Source organism: Populus euphratica, unplaced genomic scaffold, assembly GCF_000495115.2.
Source record: "Populus euphratica unplaced genomic scaffold, PopEup_1.0 scaffold766.1, whole genome shotgun sequence".
In the NCBI taxonomy this organism is placed as follows: Eukaryota; Viridiplantae; Streptophyta; class Magnoliopsida; order Malpighiales; family Salicaceae; genus Populus; species Populus euphratica.
Window position 1 is genome coordinate 76,669 of NW_011500626.1, and position 13,085 is coordinate 89,753.

Here is a 13,085-nt window from a genome sequence, read left to right on the forward strand (position 1 = left end):
AAAAAAATATTTAAATTATTTAAAACTTTACTGTATTGTTATAAACTGCTGCATGACTACTCAAATTAAATCAAGTAGGAGTTGCCTTAAACAATCTTTTTTATTAATGTGGGTATCTGAGCCAGCTTGCATGCACCACAACTAATCCCACGGTCCACTGAAATGTACCACAACTAATCCCACGGTCCACTGAACATCCTGCAAGCCTAGTGAACAGGTAAGGCACCGCGGGGGTGACAGGCGTACCACACAGCGAGGAGCCAGCAAACATAGGAAGAAAACCACTCGCCAGCCCCACTACCACTGGGACTCGAACTGAAGTTCGATAGAAGGCGAGCAGCGTCTTACACCACTGAGCTACAAGCTGCTTGGTTGCCTTAAACAATCTTGTTTATTGTGTAAGTTCAAAGAAAAAAATTAATTTAATATTAAAAAATAAAATTAAATTAAAATTTCATATTAAAGTATAGAATTAAAAAAAGATAAATAAACTAAAAAAAATATTAAATGATGAAATTAAAAAAATTATTATATGATAAAAAATATAAAAATTAATTTATAATCAATTTAATATTAAAAAATAAAATTAAATAAAATCTAAAAAAATAATAGAGAAAGATGGAAAAAGAGGAGACCTGAAGAAATAAAAAATTATATATTAAATAATAAAATTAAAAAAATTCAAATAGCCAATAAGATTGTTCTATAAGCTTGCACTTTTCTTTTCTTTTTATCTTTTTATAAGAGGCAAAACAATAGAATAATAGTATTCGGACCAAATGTTGTTTACGAACTAAAATTATTTATTAGCTTCCACTAAGATTCCAACTCTCAACAAATAAGTTACAACGCAAAACTTATTATCAAATTATTAAAATAATATCTTCATTTCCATAAACAATTAAAACCAACCTCATCCGTTTTTTTAATTTTATGGATAATTTATTTTATATAGTTTTTCTAAAGTAATATGATGTAATTGTTTGGAAACCTAATACAAATTATATTTTTAAAATATTTAAAATAAATTATTAAAATTATTTTTTATGTTATGAATTATTTAAATGTATTGATCTCAAAAATAATTTTTAAAAATAAAAAAAATATTATTTTAATATATTTTAACATAAAAAAATCACAACTACATTTTTTAAGATAGAATAGAATGAAACACCTAATCTTTCAAGGCAAATAATTCTCTACAATACCAAAATCTCCACATCCCAATAATATAATATATATATTTATCAAAAGAGTGTTTGTACCAGCTGAGTTATATTCTGTGGACGCCAATTGTATTACATTGCTTTGTGCATAAAGCTCCGCACTTAGCTCATAAAATATGTTGATGAAAAAGGGCATTGTAAGCCCAGCTTTGAAAAGATTAACTAACATGCCCAGCTTTGAAAATATAAAACATAGTGCACTTAATTTTGAAAATATTAAAATATAAAATATTTTAGATAGAAATATTATTTACTTTATTTTTTGAGATTAAATTAAATAAATGAACTCTAAAACTACTCTCGAGACTGACTTATATTATATCATGTCTGTTCCTTCTACATGCAACTACTTTAGTGCCCATGTTGACATATTAGGGTTATTACATTTGCTAACGTTTAAAACAAGTGGCTATGAAATTAAGTTGATGTTTAGAAGAATACTATTGATTTTTTGTTTTTTAAATGTTTTTTTAATATATCAAAATAATATTTTTTTTATTTAAAAAAATTATTTTTAATATTAAGACATCAAAACAATTTTAAAAAAAGTAAAAACTAATAATTTTAAACAAAAATTATCCAACCACAATTTAAAACTCAATTGCAAGCGGAGACTGCAAGTTATACCATGCTTAAAACTTTTTTTTGTTCTCATCATGTATTCAGGTGGTGTTTGCCTCTCCAGGAGGACATGGAGGCAGTTTAAGCATTCTGGGCCGTTCCACCACGCACTCCTGTAACCCAATTCTAGCCCAGTAGAGTACTGTACAAGAAAGAATTCAGCTTCAAAAATGATGCAGAGAGAACCATTTGCTAGTACAAAACCAGAATATCTTTCAATATACACACTATTTTTTTCTCATAAGTAGAACATGTATAACACAAACAATGCTACTGATAATCTTGGCATTTTCATGCATGTGACTTTTTGTAAGAATCTACACCCGACAAGATTTTGCTCCAAGTTTTCCAAATTAAACGCGTCGAAGAGAGGCCAATCTTTTTTCAAGATCATCAACATTGGGAGGCTCGGGGCTGCATTCAAATTCAAATAAAGAGAGTTCATTAGGACAACAAACTTGTGGTGGGGAGCAGACAAATACCAAAATGTCAAAATTATTAGTCATAAGTTTTTTTTTTTTTCCCATCAAAGAACATATCCAGGACACCAAATCATTAGTGATGAGCAAAGACTTCATTTACATCTCCTTGCCGTCAATGGAAAACTTCAGCTTTGCAGAACTTGCATTCAGGTGCTGGCTTGAAGCTTTCGCACCAGTCTACTGTTAACAGAGAATGTTTTTATCATCACAGTGCCCCCACGCATTCAGAACCCCATCTGATTAAGTTCAATTGAACAAATTTCTGGACAAATCTCAATAAACACCTATCTCAAATACTTAGCCCGTGAAAGATACTCTTGGCGATGTTCCATGATAAAAGCTAAACTGGTGCCACATCACCTCCCAAAATACTGCACCACATTACTTCTTTACATTCACACCCCACCATCACCACCAACACAACTAGCATCATCCCAATGCACCATGATCCTAGCGGACAATATGTTAATATAAGGATTGGTGAAGACGCCGGACTGTGCACACACATTATGGTCAAAGACGACAGAGTATAATCCAATACATCACTCGTTGGGGTAGATTGAGCATATCCAAGTTGATTTTATTAGATTTTTATTTGGTTCCGTTATTGAACTTTGTTTTACCCTATTTTAGATTTTATTTTATTTTAATGGATTGTCAGCTCAATCATTGATAATGTTTTGATTAGGGCTTATACTTATGAAATTGACATTTCTTTTAATGATTGATTAAAAAAATTGCAATTTTGTGATAGACACTTTTTCCTCTCATCTTATCTTACTATGGTTCTCCTCTTCAATTCATTGTTGTCCCGCGTCAATTTTAGTATCAAAATCTAGTTTTAGTTGTTTCTAACAATCAAACGATCCAACCACTAAACAGTCACCACACAAGCATCTATGCCTCCTAAACATGCCATAAAACAGTCGACAACATCAGCCATATATGCCACAAACAACAGGCCCAAACAAACCATAAAATTGCCCATCTCACCCCTGGAACCCCCCTCTGAACACTATGGTTCTCCTCTTCAATTCATTGTTGTCCCGCGTCAATTTTAGTATCAAAATCTAGTTTTAGTTGTTTCTAACAATCAAACGATCCAACCACTAAACAGTCACCACACAAGCATCTATGCCTCCTAAACATGCCATAAAACAGTCGACAACATCAGCCATATATGCCACAAACAACAGGCCCAAACAAACCATAAAATTGCCCATCTCACCCCTGGAACCCCCCTCTGAACAGCCACTCTAGCTACCCAAACTATAGCAGCAGTAACTGACAGCACCAGCAGCAAAAACACCAACTCCGGCAGCCCCATTGCAGAAGCAATAACCAACACATCGGGCCCAACAGAAACAACACGATCCAAGCGGTCTCATATTCACCTTAATCACTCAACACTTTGATTTGTTGAATTTATTTCTCTAGAATTTCACTTAGTGTTCAATATTGTCATTATTATTACTTTCGTACCTAGCAATCCAAAAAATTCTTGTCTTGCCCTCTCACTCTTGTTATATTTTTGTCCATCATCTAACTTTGTCATTCATATTTAGTATATAGTTTTTTTTATTAAATGTGGATCGCCTAAACTTATAAAATGTTGTGATTTTTGTGTTTGATTGACCATTTACACTTGATCTATTTTGGTATTGATTGATCTAAAAAAAACCAAATTTGACTTTATTTTTTTATTGAGTTTCACTTGATAAGAATTGTTGTCATCTTAACTGCGCATCTTTAAACTAGTGTTGCATGCATTTACATGGTGGTTATCTAAAACAGGCTAAAGAAGTTTGAGGACAACAAGAGTTATGCTTTTTTATGTCCAATCTAGAGTCTACATCTATCATGGACCTAACCTTAAATCATGCATTTAAAACCATTCAAGAGCAAGCACAACTCATGCAAGCCTAAATGACCAACATTACTAAAAGAGTTGAGTGCATAGTGTAAATCATGATCAGATAAAACAATGATTTAAAGAAGACAATTTTGTAAATTTTGGTGATATTATTTATAAAATATAAGGAAGTTTCAAATAAATTCTGCGTGAGAAACATTAATTTTCAGTATAAATCTTGAGCACAATCATGCTATTGGGACCAAATGCTATAAAAAACCCTCCAAGGAAAATTTTATGAATAGAAATCTCTAACAAATTAGTCTAAGACCCATAATGATTTGAGTAAATTACATGGCATGCGAAATTCAGATTTTGGCGTGAAGTTATCGATTATCCAATTTTATGATATTGAGTGTATCTCCAAATCCAACCATTGGATCAGACTAAAATTTTACGATGGGTCTTTTGACATGTTTTTCATCTTAGGTTAAAATTTGAGGGTAGTGATGAGGCAGTACAACGAACTAGAATTGGGAGAGCATTAGTGAGGGTAAAATGTTAATTGATCCAAAATTAAACCTTATCTATTGTGCAGCTATTGTTCACGCAGAACAACAGCCAATAAAGTATGAGGAACCATGCAAGAACTCTTCAAATGAACGAGCCAAACTCCAATAAAGGTATATTTTAGGATAACAAACTTTGTATCTCGTAAATATTAGTACCTGATGTGCATGATATTGATTTGGGAGAAATAAGACCATATAAGAAAGGGAATGTTAATTTGAAAAGGCATTCAAATTAAGAGTTTAAAAGCCTTGAAAAGGGATCCGAATCATATTTGGAGTTTAGAGGGGTATATATAGCTCTGAAAGAAAGACATCACCTTGTTGTAAATAGTTACTACCTCTAATTAGAGTATTTGTTTTAGGATAACAAACTTTTGTATCCCGCAAATATCAATTTGTGATTTATTGATTTGGGAGACTCATGATGAGATCTTTTGGGAGAGGAAACATCAATTTTTATGTTAAAAAAAGATATTATTAGGTCAATTAATCAATGTCAAACATAGAAAAAAAAAACTAGTCTTTACACTGGTCTCTTCTTGTACCCAATTGCCCTTGGAAGATGTAAGCATGATTCTATATTTGTGTTTGTTACTTGTTTCTCGCCCATTCAATTCCTTACCAAAACCATAGATACCTTTAAAGATGATAAATCTTATTTTGATCAAATTATTGAATTGTATGGACACCTCAATACCATAGTTTCATATGTGCAATTACTTTTGAAAGACCCTTTGATATATTGTTGATACCAAGTTGGAATTCTCCAATGCCCACCCCACCCCTAAATAGATGCTAGCATGATTCTATATTTGTGATTGTTACTCGTTTCTTGCTCACTTACTATACCAAGACCACAGATACCTCTAAAGATGCTAAATTTTAATGTTAGCATGATTCTATATTTGTGTTTGTTACTCATTTCTTGCTCACTTACTATACCAAGAACACAGATACCTCTAAAGATGCTAAATTTTATTTTGATGAAATCATCAAATTGTATGGACTCCTTAAAACCATAGTCTCGTATAAGGATGTGTAATTTATGAGTTATTTTTTAAAGACCCATTGATATAATGTTGATACCAAGTTGAAATTCTCTAGTCCTCACCCCACCTCTAAATAGATAGCCAATCAAAGCTTAGTCAACCATTTAAGGTATCTGGTAAGTTACTATAATAAAAATTGAGATTTAGTTCTACTTATGATTTGCATATAATAACTCGATCAACAGGTCTATAAGCATGAATTCATTTTAAGTTACTCACTATTATAAATTTAGAAAGCCTTTACACCTTCCCATGTCTATTTTTTTAGATGTACAATACATGATTTGCATGTTGATATCATATTAAAGGTTCAAACAAGTAATGCACAATGCAAACTTCAAGTTAATTTACATAAGCATCGCAATGCATTTAATGTTAAAGAATATATCATGATAAAATTTATATTTGAACATTATCCTCCTAAAACCAATTGAAAATTGTAGGCATGTCATGATGGACTATTCAAAATGTCACAAAGGTTAGATCAAATACTCAAGTCATTGACAGCTTAACTTTAGTATAAGCTCTTTTTTTAATAAAAAGGACTTAGATGTCTACTAGTTAACTAGCCTATGCTAAGTTGCACGTCACAACAAAGATTTTTTGTTCACATCAACAAAAAATAACACTTATGCGTCACTAACATGTTTCTAGCAACAACAAAATATTAATTCCAAATTCAAAACTTGATGTGCAAGTTAAATAGATGGGGATCATATGCGCTAATAAATGTTTAAAAAATAATTGTTAATGCTAACAAAATACTTAGTTATGAAGCTGAGAAATAAACACAAATTTAGATATTCAATTCGATGTGAACGAGTAACTTAAGAGATAAAAAAAAAAAAAACCCAAACAATAGTTTAAAACCCTATTTGGCTTGAAAATGAGATTTCAAGATGAAGTTTTTAAAAACATATTGATACCATGATATCTAGAATCGATCTATATTGACTCGTCAAACTTGTGAGTTAGGTAAATCCACATGGGTTAAAAATTTATTTCTTAAAAAAACTATTTTTTATTTAATTATATAAAAAAAAAATAGATGCTCACAAAAAAAAAAAAAAAAAAACAATTACGGTTGGTTGATTGCACAAAAGAATGCTTACTAATATTTTTAAAAGACTGTCATAACCTTATTAAAAAAACAATGTAAAAATTGAATGGTATTTAATAAAATAATATTTAAAATATATCCTTAATTAATTTAAGAGTTTAATAAAATAACACATGTAATATATTTTAAATTAATTTAAAATAAAATAGCTTGGAATTCAACACATGCTTACCTCAGACTCATATGTACTAAGGATTGAGGAGTAAGGCACGTACGATATCACCAACTTGAGGGTTTCACTCAGGAAGCAATGCCATATACTAATTTTGCTTGGACCATTTTTTTCTTTCAACATGGTTAAATAATGAACGTTAATTCAAAGTGAAGTGTTGTATCGTACCTTGAAACAGTATTAGGAGCATTCTTTGACGCAATCCGACCTTTTGGAGCTGAAGATAACTGTTGAAAACAAGGACCAGAATCACACATTTGATTGGACATTCCACAAATTAAGAAAGCATAAATTATATGAGACAATTTAATCCCAAAGAAACAAACCTGAGATGCTATGTCCACGCCAATCTCATCAAGAACCTACAAGAGATAGTTGAATGAGAGGTGAACTAGTCCCCTTAAAAATAAAACTAGGAACAAAGTAAAATGTTGCTATTGATATTTCACCTGGTTAGTGAGCTCCTCTGTTTCCTCTTCAGCCTCATCTTTGTCTAAAGTCTCATCAATAGCCTCTGACATCATCTCAATCTGCAAAATACTCAATAAGATAATAGGAATTCCCAGCATAAAGAACTATCTAACAAAATCAGAGTCATAGAGAAAACTTCAGTCTATACAATGACTCAAATCCAGTCAACATTTTGATGCCAAGGGACATCTTGCACATTGTCACCATGATCCATCCAAAAAACATTGGAATAATCATTAAATTGCTAGAAGAAGTATTGGAACACCAACTACACAAGGAGGAAGTTATAGGAAAGAAACAGAGTTACCGTCATGTCCATTTTTGCTGACTGCATCTGGAACTCTTTGATCACTTTAGCTTGTTTTGCTGGGGCCATTTGCTGTCAAAAAACAAGGTATTGACATTATTTCAGTTGACTAAACAGAATGGTTTCACATATATCAGAAGATTAGCCTTTCAAGTTAAGCACTAGAAGCTCAATGAATTATGTGAGCACTTTGATGAACACACTGCAATCTAAGCAATCAGCTCCATTGTACACCTTTCTATTGTGAAGCAGCACTGGGACACAACATTAGCTCATCTAATACTCTCATTTATATTTTTATGCTATATTTAACGTTTAGCCTTTCAAAAGAAGCACTACAAGCTCAATGAATTATGACAGCACTTTGATGAACACACTGCATTCTAGGTAACCAGCTCCATTTCACGCCTTTCTACTGCAAAGCAGCACTGGGACACAACATTAGCTCATCTAATACTCTCATTTATATTTTTATGTTATTTTTAACATTCTCATTCTATCAACACAGTACAAGCCAAACAATGGATATGTATGTAGCCATTGAACATGTTACCAGTACAACAATTGAGTATAAATGACTTGAGCTTTATAATGTCTCTGTCAACAAGTAACAAAAAACCAGATCATAACTTGTACTACTTGGTTTTTCCTTAATCATCTCTAACAAACCATAGCCGACATTAAAAGCGAATTCAAGGGTACATCACTGCTGAACGTTATACCATACCAAGCACTCATAGAGTATGAATGACTCCCATTTTAAAATGCCTCTATCCAAGAAGGAGCAAAGGACAGATCATAACTTAAGAGTACTTGATTCTTCATACATTTCCAACATTTCTTTGTACTCTAGCAGCATTATGCTACCATTTTTATGAATGTCTTGCTCATAAACAGGATGGGATTAATGATAAAAACCATTATGCTACAATAGCATCAATATTGATACCTTGTTCATAGCCACCATTGCCTTAGTTGCGCCTTTCATCCCAGTCGAAATTGAAGTGCTGGCATACAGAGCCTGTGAACATCGATCAAGGCACTAACATCAGATAAACAAGGACAAAATGCAGATCCTTCTAATCTCACTAACTAGATTTTGTGGATAGAAAGTGACCTGTGTATTCTAATCTCACTAACTAGATTTTGTGGATAGAAAGTGACCTGTGTATGAGTAGCAACACCTCTTATTTGGGCACGACTCCCCTGCAAATTTGTTATTTGTTGCCGAAGTCGAACGAGTTGTCGGGCTAAGATTTTAGTAGCAGCCTATACAAATATTGTGCGATAGTCTTAAATTATAAAGAAGCTATTCAAGAAGAGATCCTCAAAACTGAATCAAGCTAAGATTTCTAGCAAACCAAGTTACTTTTGACGGATCACACACACACTATCATGCAGTAAGTAACTACAGACTACTCAAATTTCTTGAACAATTTTTACCAAAAAGCCTCGATTAACACAAACCATCTTATTCCGTAAATCTACAATAATTTTTATTTTGCAGTGACTACAGACAAACTCCAATTTGTAAAACCTTATTCCTAACAAGTCTTGAAATCACAAACCATTTCATTCCCTAAAATCTGCAACTTCTTATAGTGAGCACTTTTTCCATGATATGAGTTTCATTAGAAAATAATAGTAGCCCAAGATTGAGAACTGATCACAGTAGGTCAATAATGCAAACCCCAACCCATGATTATAACTATCTGCATCTGTTGTCCATTTCATAACTACAAAGAACATTTAACAGACTTGCCTCATTTCCAGTTTTTGCTGTTTGTTTTATCTCTGCCACCAATTTCTTCTCCTGAAAATGCATTGCAAAGCTCAGCTTATAGAAAATAAAAATAAAGAGACCAGTAGTGAGATTTTATCCAAAACCATTCTAGAAACAGCGACATACCTCCAACTGAAGAGATGCAATTTCACGTTCAATCCCTAGAAATCAAAAAACCATGATGGGTTTGTTATTCTTTTAACAAAGAATGTTTCCAACCATGCTAATAAATAAATTGACCGAAGTAATCATGCATTCTCCTTGGTAACATTAGACTAAAAAAAATTATGACAGCAAAAATACCTCTTGTGGCAACGGTCATGTCTCTCTTGCTAGACCTGAGAGCCTCTGTTGAATTAAAAAATAAAAAGCCTTCATAAATATCACTTTTCAATAACTTACAACATATATTCAAAACCCAAAACAAGCAAATTGAGCATCAAAAATAGCAAAGCAAACAAATTAAACTCTGATCCTTCATTCAAAAACTTAAGCTAAACAAGAAAATCATTGACATTAGATTATAATAGATGAACACCCAGCAACATATTCAAAGCAGCCCATTAAACCCAAATAAACAAGAGCACCCTCCACTCCATCAAAACTGAAAAAGTTCAAGATTTTACAACACAATCACTAATTTAAAACAAAACCCACTTAAAAATGTCTTTATAAAAAAAAGGTACCTTTAGGAGAAGTTTTTTTCTTGAAGATATTCATTGTTGTAAATACCGAACCTTGTACACAAAACAAACCCGTGTTGTCCTGTAAGAAAGAAAAAACCCTAGCACGCCAGTAGTTTCCCTTCTTCTATGTATGGGAAATGTGTGTTGAGTTCAAGAAAGGAGTGGAAAATGTAGTTAAAGAAGATTTTTTTCCATTTTTTGCTTAATTTTCTTTTCTTTCTCCGATTAAGAAATGGGAAGAAAGATTAAGAACGGGAGAGACGCCACTGCTTTGGGGAGCGTGCTCTTTGCCTTTTTTTTTAAAACAGATATCTCCATCCAACGGTACTAGGCTAACTAGCCGTTACAATTCACTCACTTACTATAATGCCCTTCGTATTATTTTTCATTGAAAATATTTTCTTATATTTCTCCAATTTCACAGTTCTATGATACTTCTTTCTATAGCTTTTTAAAACAGCCACTTCCTATTTTCCTTATGCAAGTTTGTGAGGTGAAAACTTTCAATTCCCACTTTCAATACTTGGGTTCGACCCTAATCAAGCCAAAAATAGAAGATATGGATTAGGAAATGAATTTTTAATTTTTGTTTTTTTTTGTTGTGATTTTAGACTAAATAAATATTGTTTTGAAGTTGCAAGTGAAGTGATTGAAAATTATAAAGTGTTTTTATATGAAAATATATTAAAATTTAAGTTTTAAAATCTAAAATATCTTTATAGTTATATTAGGTAATGTTATTACTAACGGATATAATATGTTGTTTATTTATTAAAAAAAACAAGAAGCTAAAACCAATGATATGTTGCCGTTTGAGTTTTTTTTTTAAAAAAAAACAACTATGGGCTTACCCTTAAAGGAATTTATTCTTTTGACCTCCTTCACTCTTTTTATTTATTTATTTAATTGTCTTATTTTTTATATTTTTATAATAAAATTCTTTTTTAAGTAAAATTGGTAAAGTTATGTTTAAAAAATCATTTGATTATGTCATTATTTTAAAATAACATTAGAGCTTTTATGATAATACTAATTATTATAAATTATATATGAATCTAATATGTATAATTTTTTTATAAAAAGATATATTTTTTAAGATAAAAAGAAAAAGAAATAATCTTTATTAGAGGAATATATTATCCCTCTTGATTTCCATTGAAATTCTTGCGACCGACCAATCATTTTAATTGCCTTCATTTTTTTATAAAAAAAAAAAAAGAGTCATGATGTTGTTAAATAAAAAGAAAGAGACATTTTTATCCAAACAAAAATGCATGAATGAGAAAGAAGTTCTTCACTACATGAATACATTTTAATTTCTCAATATTTTAAGCCATTCCCTCTCTTAAAAATATTTATTTTAATTACTAAAAAATCAATAAAAAGATTTTAAAAAAAAAACATGTAGTGTAGTATCTACATCGATTCCACGTTCTAAAAGGATGGGGAGTTTCGAAATGGACACCCAAAGGAGGGCTGCAAATAATAAACAATGCTCGAAAACTCGAGTGTTTATTGACTATGGAGAAATCATGAGCTCAATTATCGCACTTAGAATTTGGTTCACTTGTCAACAAAAGACGATGAAGCAGCAAAGGCAAAGTAGCTTTCAAAGAATTCCATGCATGTTTCTTGCTACAAATCAAGGACATATTGAGAGTGCAGAGCAGAATTGCTTCCTTTTTAGATGCGTGTGTGAGCTGAGCAAGGAGGCTGCTTGACTAAACAAGTACTGAGGCTTCATTTTCATGCCCTAATTAAACTACGAAGCAAAGTCAATGGAGTTTTCGAACTATTTCTCAACTCACTGAGTTCTTGTTGTGTTTCTTTCATGGATAGTATCTTTGATTTGTATTTCCACGTGAAGAAAAGGATAGGAGTTCTTCCTTTCTTTCCCTTTCTTCTATGGACATCTTACATGGAGAAAGATTAATTATTGTAGTCACGTAGTTTTCCTAGTATTTAATTCGATGTACTAACTTATATGATATAAACAAAAAGGCTTGGCTTTAAAATTGTTGTAAAATGAATTTTTAAACGTAAAAGTATATCTTTATGAATACAAAAAAATATTAATTTTGATTTAATAAAATCATGATTTGAAATAAAATTATATGTGGAGTCCAGTACAAAAGGTAAAGTTATTTGACTAATTAAATTATCTTTTCTTTGTGATTAAAAAAAGAAGAAGAAGAAGAAGCAAAAACGACGGCAACACTAAATGGTTTTTAAAAAAAGGAGGGATTAACTTTATTGATTTAATTAAAATCTGTTAATTTGTTTATTAATTTTATGAAATAATATTATTTTGATTATTTATAAAAATTTTAAAAAAAATATTTTGGATTAACTTATTGTCATATAACCTGGGCATTATTCGGCATCAAGCTCAATAACCATGCAAAAAGTTTTAAAATCAGAATTATAAAGATTAACAATTAATAATGCACCAATATTAAAAAAAAAAATCATAGTAAACGAGTATTAATAAAGCACAAATATTTTAAAAACTAATTAACGAGTGCCCATGCATTTTTGAGCCTCTGTTATTATTTGAATTGGTTTATAAATGGCATAACATAAATATTCGAATAAAAGGAATTACATTAGTTAGTGATATTAAATGAATACTGTTATTTGAGATAATGTTTTTTAATTATCTATAGTAAATTTTATTATAAAATAAGAAACTGAATTAATAAAGAGTTTTGAATTGTAAACAAGCTTCTTAAAGGCACTTGCTA

At 31.1% G+C, this 13,085-nt stretch overlaps 1 protein-coding gene across 2 annotated transcripts; it reads right to left on the reverse strand.

Annotated features, from left to right (window-relative positions):
- Positions 1-1,855: 1,855 nt before the first annotated feature.
- LOC105115754 (vacuolar protein sorting-associated protein 2 homolog 2-like) lies at positions 1,856-10,636 on the reverse strand. Of its 2 annotated transcripts, XM_011012757.1 has the most exons (12): positions 10,342-10,636; positions 9,959-10,003; positions 9,782-9,816; positions 9,635-9,685; positions 9,037-9,141; positions 8,822-8,893; positions 7,873-7,944; positions 7,544-7,624; positions 7,421-7,456; positions 7,263-7,321; positions 2,187-2,261; positions 1,856-1,991 (listed from the first exon to the last, which is right to left on the reverse strand). In XM_011012757.1, exons 1-11 carry the CDS (start codon positions 10,373-10,375, stop codon positions 2,201-2,203), a joined length of 651 nt encoding a protein of 216 aa, XP_011011059.1. In that variant the 5' UTR covers positions 10,376-10,636; the 3' UTR covers positions 1,856-1,991; positions 2,187-2,200. The 2 variants fall into 2 exon arrangements, with proteins under 2 accessions (XP_011011059.1, XP_011011058.1); XM_011012756.1 differs by lacking the exon at positions 1,856-1,991 and having other exon boundaries at positions 1,996-2,261.
- Positions 10,637-13,085: the final 2,449 nt, after the last annotated feature.

What these genes read in the sequence shown, in the direction of transcription:
- LOC105115754 (XM_011012757.1), bottom strand. Translation starts at nt 10,375, where the DNA reads ATGAATATCTTCAAGAAAAAAACTTCTCCTAAAG. An exon ending in GAAAAAAACTTCTCCTAAAG is followed by an intron (nt 10,004 to 10,341) that starts GTACCTTTTTTT and finishes TTAATTCAACAG; the next exon opens with AGGCTCTCAGGTCTAGCAAG. An exon ending in CAGCAAAAATGGACATGACG is followed by an intron (nt 7,625 to 7,872) that starts GTAACTCTGTTT and finishes AGTATTTTGCAG; the next exon opens with ATTGAGATGATGTCAGAGGC.